The sequence below is a fragment of the Coturnix japonica genome, chromosome 28, assembly GCF_001577835.2.
Source record: "Coturnix japonica isolate 7356 chromosome 28, Coturnix japonica 2.1, whole genome shotgun sequence".
NCBI lineage: Eukaryota > Metazoa > Chordata > Aves > Galliformes > Phasianidae > Coturnix > Coturnix japonica.
The window spans coordinates 908,280-926,920 of record NC_029543.1 but is presented as its reverse complement, the minus strand read 5'-3'; the positions used below and the strand labels follow the sequence as shown (position 1 = coordinate 926,920).

Below are 18,641 nucleotides of genomic sequence, written 5' to 3'. Positions count from 1 at the left end.
GATGTTATAAATCTTTGCTTATGGTTCATTGCCTCAAATGTTACTATAAAAGAAAGGAAATAGTTAATTTAAATCGGTTTCCCCTGTTCATGGATTTAGAAGACAACATCTCGCTGGTGAGTTTTTCCTCTCCATCAAGCAGAGGACACCCAGAAAGCACACTGAGCACTGCTGTCCTACCTGCAGCCTGGGATCCCCAGGTACCACAAGGGAAAGCAGACCTGATCTAAAGGGACTGGAAACTGCTGGGAATAAGTGAAAAGAAGTGGAAAAAAGGGACTGTGTTTGGGGCTGGTGTCTGTGCAGTGCTGTGCAGGGCTTCAATGGGCAGAGAGCAGGAGTCACAGCGCAGTGAGCGACTGATGATCAATCTCTTTAAAAGAGGTTAAGAACATTTGAGAAAAATAAAAATAAAACAACGAAGAAAGAGGTTTTCAAAGCTCCTTTCCTCTGCATTTCCACTGAAGGGCTCTCAAGCCATTTATTCTGTAATAATGATTAAAAAGAAAGAAAGAAAGAAAAACCCACAACACCCCACACCCTGAAGCCCCCCCGCTCTGTTACTATAGCAAAGACATTATTTGTCGATCCTCCCCGGGCTGCTGAAAATACCCGCTGACATATTTAGTGTGCTGGCGAGCTGGCGGCGCGCGTTGGGGCCGGTGGGGCTGGCACTGTTTGGTTTGGGAAGTGTTCCCTGCGTCGCACAGCAACGAGGCCCGGCCGCTGCTGCAGGCTCGGTCTCCTCTAGCAACCCGTGTTGCTCCCCAAACATCGCCCTGCCCGCTTCGTCACCCAACATCTGCCGGCTGCTCCTCCCCTGCGAGCCGTGCATCCCATACTTTTGCTGCAGCCGTGCATCCCTTGTGTTTTCTCCTGCTGCTGGTTATGCAGAGCTGATGTGGGGGCTGCAGTTTCCCCCCCTGTAGCACCTAGAAGTGTTCTCAGGACTAGAGTTAAACCTAACCATCTTGCTTCCCCCCTCGTAGGGATTCACAAGGACTTAAATCTCTCAGCTCGATCTACAGCGCAGCGCTGAGGATGTGCTTTTAAACCTGAAGCTATATGCTGCAGATGGATGGAGCAGAGTGGGTCTAGTGCTACTCGAGCCCCTCTCGGGGCAAGCAGAGGCAGCTGGAGGCTGGGAAGGCTGTCGGGAAGCCACCCACTCAAATCTCCTCTCATTGCCCGCTGGGATTCCTTGGTTGGATCGAGTTATAACTCGGTTATTCCTCATTTGGTAGCAAGTGTTCTTTTTTTCTTTGTGGACATGATAGCTGCAAAGTACAAACTACTAGACCAGTATGTGTTTGAAGACTTTCTCTTCTCCCTTTCAACTCAAACGCATTCTATCCTATTCCTGTCCTCACCAAAAATACAGCCATGCCGTTCTCCAAGTATACAGTATTCCAGTGCATATTCCAAAATGTTTCGTGTAGGGAATCTGAAGCAGCCTCCCCCTTTCTCAGCTTTTCCAAGAATTGTGGTTTTTAGACCGTTTGTGGCTTCAATCTGGGGGGTCGTGTTTAGTCTGCAGTTCAGTCAATAGCTGTATGAGCAGTAAATCTCCATGGGACAAAGCCCAGCTCCTTCTCCCTCTCACTGCTAGTGGTGTACAGCTCTGAAAAGCAGCTGTTTCTGTCCCTGAGCTGCAATAACATGCACAGAACGTTGCGGTGAATGAGCTGGCAGAAGCTGGGGGCTCCACTTTGGGTCTTCCTTGCTCCATGTGAGGTTTCACCCTGGCACAGAGCACAGCACAGCACAGCTCACTGCAGTGCTCTGCCCCAGTAACACCAGTGCTCAGCACAGCCTGTTGAAGCATCTCGTGCATGGATGGAGAGATGCTGCAGTCAGAGCTGGGTCAGGATGAAGACTTGATTGCTTCTGGTTCTTCTTGCTCAACTCCGGCTTCTCAAACAGCCTCCTTGTGCTGTATTTTTGTGCACCACATGGTGAAAGCTCTCCCCTCAACTCAGCTGCTTTAAAAGCTGATTTGAAGTCTTTTCTGAATGGCCACAGTTTATGTTTGTGGCTTGTTCTGCTTAACTTTGTTAACTATAACACTCAAGAATGGTGATGTGTCAATAAATAGCAGTACTGGGTTGTGTTGACAGCGGTCACTCCTGCTTACCAGATGGGCACGGTGGGAACAGCTGCTGCTGCTGCCCCATCTCTAAACGAAGTCCTGCAGTGCATCTCCTGCTTCAGGCTTGAGACCTTCTGAAGGATTCTGGAAGCTAAGCAAGTCAATGATAGGCATGTAGGTTCAGATTCACTTGGAGCTGATTTAAAATAAGGGACAGATTCCATAGTTTTCTGCCACAGCTATAAAAGTGGATCCTACAAAAGCACAGCACCTTGAAGGCTTGTCCTAGAGCTTGCTATACTGCACTTCCCCTACTGCATTTGTTGCAGGTGGTACCCAAAAGGCCACAGAGTGGAACAGAGTTCAGTGTGTGACATTTTTCTCCTCCTTCCAGATGTGAAAGCCTCCTGACTGCTCAGCAATCTGCAGAAGTTCTCTTGGGCAGCACTGTTTTCCATGGCTATAGCAAAACTTTTTTGAAGTCAAGATTTAGCTAGTTAATAGGGAGGATGCAAAGACTTTCAAGCACGTGTTGTCAGGGCTTTGCCAGTTCGAAAACCTGAAGCTGTGGAACTTTTCCTTAAGAACAAGCACCTGGGGCTGTCACAGGTAAGGTTCTGGGAGGTGAAATGCAGCACAGCAGTGAATGGGAAGGCACTGCTCCTCCTGTTCCTACACACCAGAAGGGATGCGTTCAGGTCTGAGGGATTCCAATCCCACTTTTGACACCCGGGGAGTGTTAAAATCATTGAGCTAAATGAGAAAGGGACAGTTTTATGGATGGGAGGGAGGGTCACTGAGTTCCTTTGCTGGTGCTCAAGCCTGATATCTGTGCACACAAGACTTGTAATCAGGCTGCTGTCAGCAGCATAAACCCATCAGATCTCTGCTGCTCCATCTCAGCTGGCTCTTAAGGAAACTCCACTTAAGCAGCCAGCACTGAGATGTTCCCAGCTCTCTCCTGCCACTGTGAAAATCACTTTTAAAGAAACAGCAATGCTTACTGAGCTGCTGTTATGCAACAGTTATGTATATATGTCTGTATATATATATATATTACATGAATGATTCCATGAAATCCAATTAAAGCCTGTGTTTATATTTATATTACAGTATATTATTAACTACTGCTAATAAAAGCTGTTTCCAAATTTGTATTTTTCCATGAGGACCGTGTTTCTGAAAAAGCAGCTATACTGCTGCTGCCCTCGAAACTCGTGTTTTGGGTTTATCTGGGTTTCCAGGTAACTAGAGCTCTTAGATGAGCAGCGGTTGCTTCTGTTTTAAATTAATTTAACCTAATCAGTGGAAGGCTCTGGTGCCTTCTCTGTTCATATCATTTTGAAGCAATTTAATAAGCAGCCTTTCCAGAATCAGCTTATTATCAAGTTCCTTGTTATACTTGCCTTCCCCTTTCCATCCCCTCCACTTAACAGTGCTTATTAAAAGGCTAAAGGTTATGACATGCAGTTCAGGACACCCTTCAGATGAGGCTGTTCATGTGCCAGCTCCTGTTTATCTGGAATACTCACTGTGTTAGTCAAGGTGACAAGGATGCATTCATGCTCAGAGCCAGGGATGCCCTTTGGCTCTCCAAAGTTGAGCTGGTACCATATTTTCTGGGTATACAATGTTTTGGATAAGGAATGGCCTCCCTTTGGATATAATGTCTGGATAAGGTCTTCCACTAATTAAATGGAACTTATGAAGCAAAACCAACTTTGTACAGGGTCTGATAGTGGTAGGACAAGGAGAAGAGCTCAGTTCAGAGCTCAGTGGCAGCAGCCCACAGTTCCTCCAGCCTGGAGTGTTATGGGCAATGGGAAAACAAAATATTTTCCTGATAGGGATTTCAGGGAAACGCCTGTTATTTCTTGGAGATATCACGCTTTGGAGACAAGCACTGCAGGAATAAAGGATGCGTGAAGGCAGGAAGCGAGCTGGGTTTGATACAAGTATTCGCCTGGATTCTGCTCTATGCTGGTATAGTTCATCTGATCACGTTTTTATTCACATAATACAAAAATGTGGGTGTTTTTTCCAAATAAAGGCAGTTCCCTTCTGTGCTGTAGTTCAAACACAGCTAATGCCTTTTTAGAGCAAATTATTAAACAGAGACTAAGCAAAAAATGCTGAAAGAAATGGAAAATACTGAAGAAAACCTCAAGTAAAATGAACGTAGCATAGAAGGTGGTAGATAAAGTCAACAGTTGGTGCTCATCTCTAGAATTGAAAGTGAAGATCTGCTGTTCTCTGTATTCCTTTTATTAGTTTTGAACACTTCTGAGTGTACTGAGGGTCCTCAGTAATGAATCTGTTGAAAATAGAAGCTCTGCATCCTTTTCCTAGAGACAAGTTGGTGGATAAACAGGGGAGCAAATACCATTTAGAGCTTGTGTAGAACTTGGTGGTTAAATAATGTTTTTATTTCTTCTGAATTCAGTTGTTGCCATTCTGTCTTTCCTATTTATTCAAGCTCCATGCCAGCTAAACCTGAAAACAGTTCCAGAAAGCAAATAACTCTTTTAAATTGTAAATCTTCCCTTCAAAGTATGCAGAAAATGTACAAAATCAACCAAACAGCCAAAAAAAAAAGCAGAAACTTGGACTTGAACTTTGATCTCGCAAGTCAATGCTACGGGTAAGAAACTGTTCATTTCTTCTCATTAAACTACAACTTTCCCATTACTCCGTGTTTCCCATGTTGGGATTTTTGGTAAAACACCGACTATTATGGGATTTCTATAAAAAACTCAGAGCTGTGTCACGATCCTCTACATGGAAAAGTGACTGTTCTGATTCCCTGGTTGTTTTACCCCTTGCTCAGCCTGAAATCCACCAAACCAAGAGAAATGTTGGGAGCAGAAGCTGGGCACAGTTCAGCATCCTGGCTGTTGGGTGCCACAGATCTCATTAACTAATGGTAATATTAAATAGGCACAAAGATTACCCAGTGCAGGATGTAGTATAGGGTGAAGTTTACTATAAATTCCCTTAGCAATCACATCCAGCTCTACAGGCTTCCCACTGTTCTGTTGCATCTTCCTGCACTTCATTTGTAACCAAGCTCATCTCTGTTCCTATGGCTGCCTGCATCCTGGTTTCAGTTTCTACCTTCAATCCCTGCTATAGGATGTGTCTGACAGTGTGTGCAGGTGGCGATTAGAAACTCAGGACCCCTTGTTTTAGCTGGAGAGCTGATGCAGTTGGCATTTGCTTCCTGTTTAATGAGCGTGGCATCAGAAATAAAGAAGGAAGACAGAATTATAGCAGGTTTGCCTGGAAAAATCAACGTTTTCCATCACTTCTGTCTCGATTTAAAACATAAGACATGAAGTATGTTCTTCAGTCTTAGGTTTGCTATTGATTCCAGTGCTTTGAGGTAATTATTTACCTTGTGGGTTCTTATGCCCCGTATTTAAAGTCCAGAAATCCCCTTGAAGGGGCAGTGCTAAGCTCATTCTCTAATGGCAAACGCAGTCAGTGGAATCACTCAACAGAGACATTGGCATCTGCTGAGGTTTACTGTAAAACTTAACAACAAGTGGCTGAGAGTTTGTCCCAGAGGTAGAATTATTGACTGTTTTTGTTAGAGACAACAAACAAGAACAACCTCAGCTGAGACATTTTCCTTCCCCTCATTTATGCTCCGGTATTGGATTCCATTTCAAAAATCCTGCCAGGAAATAAAATATAATAAAGATGTAATAAAAGAATGTAAAAAGTTTAAATAAGATCAAAGGATAACCAAGTAAGCTTTGAAAAGCAAATTCAATTTCAACATGGTTTTTTTCCTTCCACTGAGCATGTAAATCACTGAAACAAGCCATGTTGGTATTCTCAGAGCAGCACTGTGTGCTTGAACCATTATTCTGGATTAAAGAAAGGTCTACACTGTTTGCTGGCATAGGGTAGGTAGCTCCTGTGTTTTACATTTGCACCTTAAATATGTAACTCTGTGTAAATACAAGGCCTAGATGCCATCCATGTGCCTCACATACTGCTTTCACCCATGAGAATCACACCAGCATGCAGGTCCCACTCCAGGACTTCCTGCCTTCAGTAAGTCTGCTCTTCTATGCAGTAAAAGTAAGGGGTGGCCAGGAGGAACAGCACTCGCCCCCTCTCCTGTTAAATCTGAGCAGCTGTAGGGCTGCAGCCCTGCTGAATGAGGAGCAGAGCAGCAAAGGAAAACAATCCAAATGCTTTCTCTGGGGCAGACTCCCTGCTCTGGCTCTGATCAGCACCATTATTAAGGCACTTGAGGTCTCAGCATTTAGCGGTGAGGCTTTTTTGTTTGAGCACCCAGGAGCTGATAGTTTATATTAAAGCGTTCCGTGGAAAAATACTTGGAGCTCCTCTTTACCTCTGTGTTCTGTTGAGCCCTGGCTGCTGGGACCCTGCTGTGCTGGGTGCTGGGCTCCCATCCTGTGGCTCCTTTTGGGAGGTGACAAAGCTTTTGGATGCCCCTCACAGCAAACCAGAATGTGGAAAACATTGCAAAGTGCTCCCTTATCTCTGTTTTCCCAGCGGTTTGGAGCTGGTTTAGGCAGGACAGATTAACAAAGGCAAGGCTATTTACATGAAGGCCGTGAGATTTATGAATGAAGCGGCAACAATTGGAGTTTTATCAAGCCCCAGGCTTGCAGCATGACTACTTGTCTTTCTCAAACACATTCAGACTTTGACAGCTCTCTGAGGCCAGTGCTTGAAAAACACCTTACAGCGGGGAGAGGGATCGCTTTTTTAGGAGTGGGAAAACTGAAGCATAGGAAAGGGGAAGCATCCTGCTCAAGGTCACAGAGCAAGTTGGTGGCAGGACCAGAAATAGCACCCAGAAGTTATTAGCTTTTTCTGTATTTCCTTTCCTGTCACTGCTGTTTGCTTGGATACCGAGATAGCTGGGGTGTAAACAGAAGGTTTCCAGAGCCCAGCAGCCCTGCGGCCTGATTCATTCAGCGATGATGCAACGTGGAATCCAGATTTCTGCACCGCCTCCTGCGGCCGCTGCTGTGATGCCACGTTTGACGTCACTGCCGGGTTGAGCAGCTTTGAGACTTGTCTGAACCTGAAAAGTGCACGGGGCCCCCCTCGCTGCAGTTTTATTCCTTCTGCAGAGTCAGATTCTGTCTGCTAACTGGAGAAATAACTAAGTTGTGGTTTTGCTCTTAGCCCTGCTCGGAGCCCTGGAGCTCTGGGAGTTTAGCTGTGGTTGTTATTCCTCTCTGTGACCCACTGGTGGCTTTGTTTAGGGCTGATTTGTTTCTCCACAGACTCACTGGCACAAGGGGCTGCCAGGCTGCTGTGCTGCCATCAGCTGTTGGAAGGCACCAGGCACCTTTCCCAACTCTGCTGGTTACTTCTGCTGGGACAGCTGCAGCCGACAGGGACCAAACCTGGAGCTGTGGGGAAATGGTAGGACAGATTCTGAGCTACCAAGGCTGCCAGGAGCTGATCTGCAAAACTTCCTGCAAGGAATCATCTCGGAGTGTAGGAATTCTGTTGATATTGTCAACATGTCAGCAGCACAAATTACTGCTAGCAGATGGCATACACAGGTCTGTCTCTGCAGTTTTCAGGAAGTACAGGATGGCTTCAGTAGGAAATGAATTATTCTCTATGCAGGATGTTCTACTAATGAACAAAATAATAGTAAGTCCTGTACATGTGTTTTGGGGTCCAGCGCTCCTGTGGCTGTCCACCTTGTCTGGATGTACACCTGCAGATGTCATTGGATTCTTTGTGTCTGGCTTTGTTGTCATCAGTAACAGAGTCTGTGTTTAAAACAAATCTGAAACTAATGGTGATGATTTCTTTTGGCAGCAGGCAGTTCATCTTCTGCCTCTCTCTGCTCTCTTTTGGTCACTGGGGGAAGCCAGAAGACAAAATAATTTCTTTTTGCCACCAAGAGCAGTGTCTGGAGTGCCCCTGAACTTCTCCATGTCCCTTTTGCTTCTTCAATTGCACAAAGCTGAAGGAGAAGTTCAGATACTGGAAGGAGCATGGATATAAAACTGAAAGGATTCCACCCCGCTGTTTGGAGGCTGTACAGCCTGTAGCAGCAAGACTGAGGAAGGAGAAATGACTGCTCAAAATGTGGATGTTTCTGAATTTGTTGGTTCAGAAGTGATGGCAGAAACATCTTGAAAGCATTTGAAATGGGAACTTTCACAGCTGCAGGGTGGGCAGCTTAGGGATAGCTTATGTCCTGCTTTGGGGGACATGGAGAGGATGAAGTGATGTGGGGCTTGGCTGGAGGGCAGAGATGTTCCTTGGAGGTCTGACTCAGCCCCTGCTCATTCTCTGCATTCATGTTTGATCACTGGCTGTGATTAAACGCCCCACTTGGACACCCCACTTTCAGAATGCAGCCCCAGGCAGGTACTTCAATACAAATTTTGCCATAACCATGATAAAGTAGAAAGGAAGAATAAATGGCTTTAAAAATATGCTCTTACTCTCATAGATCTGTAGTTATCCCTTGCTATGACACAATAATTTTCCAATGCCACTTTTTTGTTATATTTAGAAGTGCATTTTCTGTTCCTTCCCTCCCCTTTCTGCGGAACAATTGTGCAACTTTCTTTTTTTCTTAATATAATACTGCATTAAAATTAGATCCAAGACTAAAAAGAGCCCTCTGTGTAGGAAGGTAACTACCTTCCTTCCTAGCACTCCCCCTGGGTCTTCCACTGGGATTTTGCTCCATTTAGATGCCGGTTCCCGGAGCTCCTGGCTATGGTGAGTGAGCGTAACAGTGCTTCCTATGCTGATGTCCCTTCTGCTCTCTCCAGCAGTGAGCATGCAGAGTTCAGAGGGTGGATCAGATTCAGCAGCTTCCGTGACACTTCATCCTTCTGCATCAGCCCAAGCTCCAGTGGTGCAGCCAGTGCCAGCCTCACAGCAGGTAATGTATGCACAGCTGGAACGCCGTTTCTATGGAGAAGAGACCAGTTCTACCAGTAGATGTATTTTAATCCAAGATCTTATTTGAGGAAAAGGTTTGCTATTCAGTTTATTGAGGCATTGATGAGAAACTGTGCCTGGAGATTGTGTTGATCGAGGCCATAGATGTAGAGCTGTATTAGCACTGCTTTTAAACCCCGGAACTTAGATTTTTATCTTAAGGAACTCACTTTGTGCCAGTTTGATGTTTTCTCAGCATAATTTCTTGCTGTCATTCCTTGTGTCAATAAAAGCAGCAGAAAATGAAACTATCCTTTAAGGCATCTCTAGCAGAAAAGTTACCAAGATCAAGAGAAAAGAGGGGGAATGCTGAGCAGGTGTGGGTGGAAGAGTCAAAAGGAAGCCTCTTCCGTTTGTGGGTGGATTCTAACATGTTGAATTAGGGAGAGGGGAGATATCTGCGATGCATTTGCATGAATATAAAGCTCTTGGGAGGTCTCCTGATAGGAAAGATGAATTAATTGATGAATGAAAACTACCTAGTACAAAACGGGAAGTGTTAAGTATAACTGTAGTTCCTTTTTGTACCATTTGGGGAACTGTCAGAAGAACTTTCCTTCACAGTTAAGGAAGCTGAAGGGATAAGAGAATGGGTGGGTGTAGCTGGGCTACACCCTTCTCTCCAGCTCCCAAGTGAGCAGAAGTAGCTGCCATTGGATGCTGATGGGAAGTGACAATTAAAAATAGTAAATTGGTAGGAGCACTTTGTCCATTAGGACTTGGGCATCCACATCGTGCAACTCGGCATTTGGCCAGCCTGCTGTCTTCCTGCAGCCTTCCCAGCATTTATCTAGGTGTTGTTTCTCATTCGTATGATAACGTTGTAAATGCTGGACAATAGCATAAAGTATCTTAGGGATTATCAGCCCTTAGTGTGAATTTGACTGTGACAACGTTAACGAAGTTTAGAAAACCTGCTGGCTTTGGATCATGAAATTACCCATCCAGCCTTTCCTAGTGCTGTTGTAATGACACAGCGTATTGTGTGGAACTCCGTGGATTAAGGAAAACCCAGAGGAACTTGGAAGAGAGCTCAGAGGAGGAACATCTAGAGAGCCTCCCCTTCCACCTGCAGGACAAAGGAAACACTAGGAATGAACTACTGGCAGCAGCAGGAGTGGTGTGAGGCTGAAGCCTTTGGTTTTGTTGATCACTGGTCTACCTTGCAGTGTGAGAGAAGGCTCTACGAACAGGATGGCCTCATCTTACAGGTTGGGGATGATTAATTATTTTGGTTGGAAGCTGATAGGAATAACTGGGCAGATGGTGAGGAATTACAGAAGTAGCTGAGCTGGGCAGCTGTGCCAAGAGAGGAGAGATGTGTCATTTGGTAAAGTCAGTGACAGTGGATGAATGAAAAGTAGGAGAAAGGAGCAATTCTCAGTGAGACTTGGAGGCAGTTGGCATTGCCAAGGTCTGACTTGAAAAAGGGCTTTTAATGTTCCACTGGTCACAGCCTCTTTTGGAAATAAAATAGGCAAAGTGATGGCAGGCTTAATTGTCTGCGTCCTTATCACTGGCTCAGCTGCAGGATCTCAAATGTATCCAGACTTGTGAAGGTCTCCATGGGGGGCTGGTGATGTAGGGACTGCCTAGAGATGTTGGTCATTATCATATTCCTGGTAATTCTGCAGGAACAGAATTTCTGGCTGGTTACAAAGGCCATGACTGGGAGGGTGTTAGAGCACTAAAATTCATAAATAGAGATATGACAGCCAGTAATTGCCAGGGTCTCTTCTAGGACTCATGTGGGATTGTTTTGCAGCTGTTTGTTCTGTTGGCCCAGTTTGCTGGGTATTTTTAAAGCTTTAAGCTGCAGAGGATGACTGTCTCCTTGGAGAAGGTCCTCATCAGTTTAAAATGCCATACAGATATTTGGCTTGAATGTTTCCTTTCTTACTTTCATGCCAGTATCCAAGGCTCTGTTCCCATGGGCCTCACTGAATCATCTCTTTCCATCCACATTTGTTTTTCTGGATCTGCAAGGTACTTAGCTCCTGAGCCTCCTGCTGAACTCCTCCTGTTGACTGCCTCCTGTTGAACCTCTCCTTTTAATCAGCTGCTTTCTATTCTTTTATTTTCTGTGGAGAAATACAGAAATCATGGGTGTAGTTCTCCACTTCTCCCCAGTTCTGGGTGCTGAGTTCAGTCTGGTGTCACCGCAGCTTGCATTGGAGGGATAGGGGAGCACAGGGGAGCCAAGTAAGGAGTTGTCCTGCCTCCCAGAAGGTTTGAAAGGGAATATCTAACTAACCTGTGTTACAGACTATCAACAAGCTGAAGTAAGTGTGTGTTAATGTATCTTCTTTTTGCAGAGGGTTCTGGTGCAAGCAGCAGGCTCGGCTCCCAAAGGAGCGCAGATGCAGCAAATCTCTGTTCCCAGAGTTCAGCAGGTTCCACAACAGGTAATGTCACACACAGGGACCCTGTGTCAGCAGGACTGACATGCTCCCCCCATCTCTCATGTCCCACACCGTATTAGATTGTGTGACCAATATCTCCTTGGAAAGATCCGTAGTGTTAATTAAAGAGCTGTGTTCAACTGGGGACCTGGAGATCACTGTGAGAGCAGCTTTCTCCATCTCTCTTTCTCCTTCTTAGACTGGTAATAAAATCAACTTAAAGATATTTAAGGTTTAGAAAGAACCTTTTCTGTAGTGGGTGTCTTGCATACATCTGAAGATTTGATGTTTGCTTTTAATTGCCAATTAATAAGCAGAACTTCTCTGTAAACACTTTATAGAGGCAAAGTGTTTGGGATTATTTTTTGGTTGCTCAGTCAAATATACTGGCTGCATGTGGCCAGCAAGTGTTTTTATTTATCTGAACTTTGCCTTTTGCAGCCCTTGTTTCCTAAGAAACCAAGCATATGTGGTGCTGCCTCACGTGGACAGTCAGGCTGACTCCTTTGACTTTTTCCTCTAGCAGTTTTCTATTTGGTTGCTCAGTTTCAGAAAAAACTTGACAGAGGGCAACCACGGATCTCCCAGACCAACAAGAAAGTGGGCTGGGATGCAGACAGACACTGCCAACCTCTCTGCAGGAAAGGCTGCAGCGTGATCTCAACCTTATTAGTCAGCAGAGAAGCAGCCCTCAGACATATGTGTGAAGGAAACCCAGCTCCATTGTTTCCACTGCTCATGGAGCAACTACTTACTTATTTTTATTTATTTTGAACTTTTAAAATAAATACATCCCTTGGGATTCCCCAGTGTGTGTATTTTGGGGTTTTATTTTTGTTGTGATTTTCTTTTTTATTGAAGAAAGCTTAGATGTCAAGGTAAGGTTGAAAGTTAAGGATGCAGTGTGTAATTTGCCTCGCTGTTCCTGGGCTATGACATGTCTCTAACTCAGACTTATGATGCTTGTTTTAGGTGCAATCCGTGCAGCATGTCTATCCATCCCAGGTCCAGTATGTGGAAGGAGAAGCTGTCTATACCAATGGAACCATGTAAGAGTCTTTTGCTCTGTTTACCACTCCACACTGGGTTTAGACCTGCCAGGCTTTTCCTAGTCCAGCACTGCTCCTGGCACTGCCTGCCATTCAAAGGAGGAAGAGAAAGAACTTTTTTACATGCTGTATTGTGTGTGTGGGTGCTAGACTGAGATGTTGTCCTCATGGTAGGAAATATTCTCCAGCAAACCCTGCTTTCCCTGATATGAAATGATCCAGTATTTTCCTCTCATCATCCCTCTGCAATGGAGAGGTGTGGCAGCCTTAGGAATCATAGCATGATTTCTGTAGGGAGAAAGGGGTTTTGTAAGATTTCCTCTTGCCTCTCTCTACTGGGATCCTCTTTGTGCCCCAGCTTGGGTCCTGCTCTCAGCCTCCAAATTTAGGATGAAACAGCTGCAAAGTGACCACAGGGCTCTGTGTGCGGGCATACTGCTTGGGTAGTCTGTGGGTGTGGGTCTTTGCTTCAGGGCTGTCGCAGGACAGATTAATGATGTCAGAGTTGACTTTTGTAGCAGAGTTCAATTTCATTGAAGCAAATCCCTCTGACAATGGAGTCAAGGCCTTTTTAAAAACACAGTGAATGCTGCAGGAGCCATTGTCTGTGAGATTAGGTTTGTAAGCTCCTCTGCATGGCGTGTGCTCCACATCCTAACCCTATTGTTCCTTTGACAGACGTGCCGCCTACTCCTACAACACCGAAGCTCAGATTTACGCCCCTAGCAGTGCAGCTTCCTATTTCGAACCACAGGGAGGTGGAGCTCAGGTGACTACAGCGGCATCCTCTCCTACAGCCATTCCCTCTCACAACATGGTGGGCATCACCATGGACATTGGGGGAAGTCCGATCCTCTCCAGCTCGGGAGCCTATCTCATTCATGGGGGGATGGAAAACACTAGACATTCTCTGTCACATACTTCACGCTCCTCTCCAGCAACGGTATGTAGCCCTGCAGATGTTGTAGCTCAGGGGCCCGGATTTATTCCAAGGGAACTGAAAAGCCTTCAGAAAATAAATTCTCCTATCATTATCACCGTGTATATGTCTGTATAACATGTCATACAAGTGCAAGGTAGAGAATAGACACTGGTGTGCTACACAGATATATATCCCAGAGTTTGGGATGTCTCTTACTGGCAGATGGAAGCTTGTCAAATGTTCTGAGCAGATCATTCATACACTGAAATTATGCAGCATGGAGATAAGATTCTTTGAGTTTGGGGGTTTTTCTTTCCCCAAGCAAAATGTTTCGGCTTTCCAATTCAAAAGAATTGTCTGTGTTAACATTTCTTAATAACATCTGAACACAAGGCTTATCCCAAAGTAAAGAAATATATATTTTTAATCATAAAGAGACCTGAAAAGTCCATTATTATTACACAGTGAATAATTACTGCAGAAGGTATGTCAGGCTGATTTCTCCAAATTTGCAATGATTGAAAAGCTTTCATGTATCTCCTACACCACTGTGTATTCTGTCTTTGCCGTATGTTACAGAAAATGTACTTTAGGGATAATACTGCTCTTACTCAAACGTATAAAGCTCTAATATTCTTCAGCTGTGTCTTTCCAACAGTCAGAGGTGCCAGGTTTAGGAGCACAACTGTACAACTGTATGGGACTATGAGAGAGAACACTGTTAACCTAACGTAGCCTTCCTGTGGCTAGAAGCTCTCAAAGTTTTATCTGAAAATCTATGAAGTCTTGGTAGCAACTGCTGCCAAGAGTGGGTTGGAGTTTGTATTCTGGGACAGTGTTCACCTTCCTTTTCACCTGACATTGGTGTGTGTATTGGGGTATTATGTGTAAATGTGATTACAAATATGGGTGTAATTGAGTATAGGTGGCTGGATTTTAAAACATGAAAAGCGCTATTCAGAGAGAAAAATGGGACCTGCTGGCTGCTGAATGCTCTTGAATCGCTGGCCAACAAGGCTCCACTTTCTTGCCCCACAGCATTTTAACATACAAACTTAAAAGGTTTTGGATCTTTGTGCCTTGAATTGTTGCCTTTGATCCGGCAGTGAATGTGTTCTGCCTTAGGTAGAAATACCTGTCAGTGGGAAACAATCTTTAACTCAGGGTGAAGGAGAAAACGTGGTGGGAACTGTAGGAATAACTGACAGATCCTCTGGATTCGTGGATTTCTTTTATGAGAGCTGTCTGTGTGTTTTAATTACTCAGAGTTAAAAACCAGCACTGGAACTTCCTCTGGTTTTGCTCATGCTTGTTATTTTGAGGGAAGTAGCTGCTGATCTCATCACCTGCGTGGGGCTGCATCTTGCAAAGCCACACAACATTACTTTTTTTCTCTCTCTTTATTTCCATGGCGATAGACACAATATAAAAAGCCCAAGTGTGATGTGGCAGTACAGATGTCCCTTGAACAGATTGATCTTGTAGCTGTCTATCACATGAGATAAGCATTTAGCAGAAAAAAAAAAGAATTTAGGAAGTGACCTTTATGAAAATGCATCTGAAAAAGAGTCACTCTGTTGCACATAGGAATGAACTTTCAGAAGTGTCTATGGCTCCTGTGGATGGGCTTAAGAGTGCTAACTGATGAGTGATGCTTGTGTGGAAGATGATGTAGGGTTGATGCATCTGTGGCTTTCAGTTCTTTCAGCACAGACAAGAGCTGGAAGGAGATAGAGTAAATCTCCCAGGGCCATTCAGAGCCATGATAGCTGCTTTTAATTTTGCACGGTAATGGGTGGACAAATAGTGGAAGGCAAGGGCAATATCAAGATAATGTCAGTGGGTAATAGCATTATTTTTATTTGTGGTGTTTTGCTTAAACAGAGAATAGGGAAGGCTGGTGTTGCAAGCCTGCAGACCTAACATAAACAGCTGGGGCAGGATTAAGAACTTAACTGTGGAGAGAACATGATTACAGCTCATACAGGACTGCTTAAAAAATTTTAGTCTTTCTGATTTTTAGTTTCTGCAGATGTAAGGTGTCCTTTTGCATTGGACCAGAATGCCAAAAGGACAAGTGGTGCTTCTGTGCTTGCATAAGAGATGTTGCTCAACAGGCACTGCCCTGCTCAGCTGGCTCTGCCCCTGAACAGAGGAAGGAAACGGTGTCTCCCTCTCACACTTTGACTCATTTCCTGAAGGCTGCATCAGCAATCAATCTATGCTGATAGGTTTTGGTTCCTCATGGTGCATCACGGCGTGCAAGATACCGCAAAATCCAGTGAAGCATATTTTTGGGCTGACCCTATTTTGAATTCAGTGGTAACTTATTGAGTGGTGCCACAGTGATGTCTCTTTGGGACAGAAATCAAGGGATTTATGCTGGGGGTTTTTGGACAGTGTCACATTCATACATGGATATGGCAAAGCCTGGACATTTTCTTACTGAATGGTGCTTCAGATGTTAGATCTCACTTCTCTGATAGAGCTTGGTCTTGTACCTGGCTGGTTTTTTCTCCACCCTTATATTAGCCATGCTAGGAGTCAGTGCAAACTTGAGTATAGGGAGCTAGCTAATATGTAAAGGAGGCCATAAGCTGACTGATCATCATACAGATGTGATGCTTTTTGCATGCACCTCCAGATACGTGTCTGACCATGCATGTTAGATGGTGATAGATACTAAACTTGATAAGAGACAGGTGCTGGTTGCAAGTTTTACAGCATGCCGCCTTATCCTGCCTGCTCTAACAGGTTCCAAATGAAGGGGTTGGAGAACATCTACTGGAAACAGCAGGAACTGGCAGAAAACTGCCCGTCCCTCAGCCTGAGGTTCTTTATCCTTCCACATTTGCAGAAACTCTGTGCTCAGGAGCAGTAGAGCTCTGGACCAGAAGCATTCCGTTAAGTAGTTTGCCAGAGATTGCCAAGGGAGCCCCAGTAGCAACACAAGAAGGGTCTAGGAGAGGGTCTCAGCACAGGACAGCAGCAAGAGCTAGGCTGGGAGTAGAAGAGAAGCTAGGAGAGGGTAGAGGAATAATAGCAAAGATCATTCCATTTCAGCTTGCACACTCCTTGTATCAACCCTCCTGGTGCCTCTGTTTTATTTAAATGCTTTTAGTTCTTTGTCAAAATTCTAAGAAGCAATAGTAAGTTCATTAATCCCAGTTTTCCATGGATGACCTGAATACAACACACCTCTGTACCACTGTTCTTTCATTTGCTGCAGTACATCTGTATGGTGATGTTTTGATCTAGGCATGAAAGGGAGAGAAGAAAAACTGCATCCCCTTTATAATGGGCAGTGCATACAGCGGAAGAGCAAATATCCCCACATCTCACTCCATCAGCCTAACAGGGACTCTTGCTGTGTTGTTAGTTTGCATGCCATACAATAACATCTTTGCAGCTTCATCCCATAAGGACTGTGCCTCATCTACTTGCTCTTTTCACAAGCCTGTTGATGTAAAGCATAAATCATTCAAGTATTAATAAGGGTGAAATCCTGGCTGTTGCTAACTATCTGATTTCCTTTCTTTTTCTTTTTTTCCTTTTTTTTTTCCCTGTGCACATTTTCTTTAGCTTGAAATGGCGATTGAAAACCTACAAAAAAATGAAGGGATTACATCACACAAAAGCAGTTTGCTCAACAGCCATGTAAGTTGCAATCGGAATTTACAACGTCTTTCCTGCTTTGGTAGAAGCATTATTTGTAGCTGTTTGGTGTATTCAATAGCACAAAGCACTCAAAGCAGCCCATGATTCAGCTGTGCTGCCCAAAGCAGCCCATTCCCAAGAAACAAGAATTGATGCAAAAACTGCCATGATGTTAATGTTTGTTTATGAGAAGCTCTGGATTGTGTTAACTGCCTCTACCCTGTATTCATTAATTTCTTCTACCTTGCAATGGAAATTGCTGGCAATTAGATAAAGCCATTTGAGGAAGCTCTTTCTTTTTGGTGAAATTAGAAGATGGCTGGAAAATAACTTGCAATTCTACAGCAGTAACATGGAGTGAATCATGACAAATATCCCCTAGATACCACATACCAAAAGCCTACTCCTTTATTGCCTCTTTCTGTGCCTCAGGAAGACCATTGCTGTTACAATGCTATGCTAAATCCATTTGCTAGGCCTCTCTGTTCTTGCTATGCCAATAACTTCCCTGCTTTGTGTGAAGTTCCTGCTGTTCTACTGGGCTACTCTGGGTCCTCTGCATCACGGTTTATGGCTTCCATGCAGTAATGCTTAACAGCAAGCACATGCTTGTGTCAGATTTGAGTTTAATTCAAAGTCCTACTGAAGTCACTGGATTTGCCTTGACTTCACTGTGGTTTGGATTAGGCTGAAGCATGTTCTGCTCTGATAACTCACAGTGAACTCACAGTGCACTAAGTGGTACTTCCTTATTCTAACAATTTTGCCTTGTATTTGGAGGCAGATACGTTGTCATTCTTGAGTGAGTTTGACCTTTTCACCCTACAGAAATAGGCAGAGAAAATTAGAGGAACTTTCAAATGAATGGTCTGATATCTTAAGCTCATTCCAAACTTCAAGCCTGGGCTCCTGGATGAGCTCAGTCCCCATTTCAAGTACTAGAAATAGAGGGTTACTTACTGCAGCTGGGAAAACACACAGTTGTGGAATCAGGCAGAGCTCAGTGGAGCTGCCTGGAAAAGCTTCTGCCTGTTGTGGAGGTCTTCAGGACCTCCCTGTGCAGTCAGCCCCAGTCTATAGCTGAGTGTCTGCATGTGTCCCCTGGTTCACACTGGTTTATAATGTTTTCTGTTACATGGGATATTTCAGTTCCTACCTTTTATGCTTAAATTAAACACAGTAAAGACAGGTAATTACATATCTCAGATAGCTGCCTACCTGGATATTGTCAGGCTCACCGATGAGAATCAGAAAGCAAAATAGAAGGGAAATGTGATTTGTCAAGGCTGAAAGGAAAATAGGAGCTTGACATAGGGGACAGAAATCAAAACAGAGCTCACAGCCCCGAGCATTGGTAGCGTCACAAGCCAAGGTGGGAGCAAAACACAATCCTTTAACCTGACAAATGTTCCTCTGCTGGAGAACCTGGTACCCGAGGGAAGCTTGGAGATGATGCTAATTGCACCATTGCTTGTGGTTTAATTGCATTTATTCTTCAGGTTGAAGAATTTGTCATTCAGTGTTCTGCCTCTTGTTTTAAACTGAGCTTTTTGCAG

General features: G+C 44.4%; 1 protein-coding gene across 10 annotated transcripts in view; it reads left to right on the top strand.

The window, feature by feature from the left end:
- RFX2 (regulatory factor X2) overlaps positions 1-18,641 on the top strand; it is a 40,920-nt gene that overhangs the window by 12,638 nt on the left and 9,641 nt on the right. For 4 of the 10 annotated variants that reach the window (XM_015886647.2, XM_015886643.2, XM_032440972.1 and 1 more), the window contains 5 exons: positions 8,884-8,996; positions 11,371-11,460; positions 12,430-12,506; positions 13,185-13,449; positions 17,011-17,085. In XM_015886647.2, coding sequence (XP_015742133.1) covers positions 8,892-8,996; positions 11,371-11,460; positions 12,430-12,506; positions 13,185-13,449; positions 17,011-17,085 — 612 coding nt within the window. In that variant the 5' untranslated portion in view covers positions 8,884-8,891. Of the gene's footprint in view, positions 1-4,587; positions 4,731-7,125; positions 7,742-8,883; positions 8,997-11,370; positions 11,461-12,429; positions 12,507-13,184; positions 13,450-17,010; positions 17,086-18,641 lie in introns of those variants that run through there. The other 6 variants (XM_015886650.2, XM_015886651.2, XM_015886648.2 and 3 more) reach the window with 6 other exon arrangements.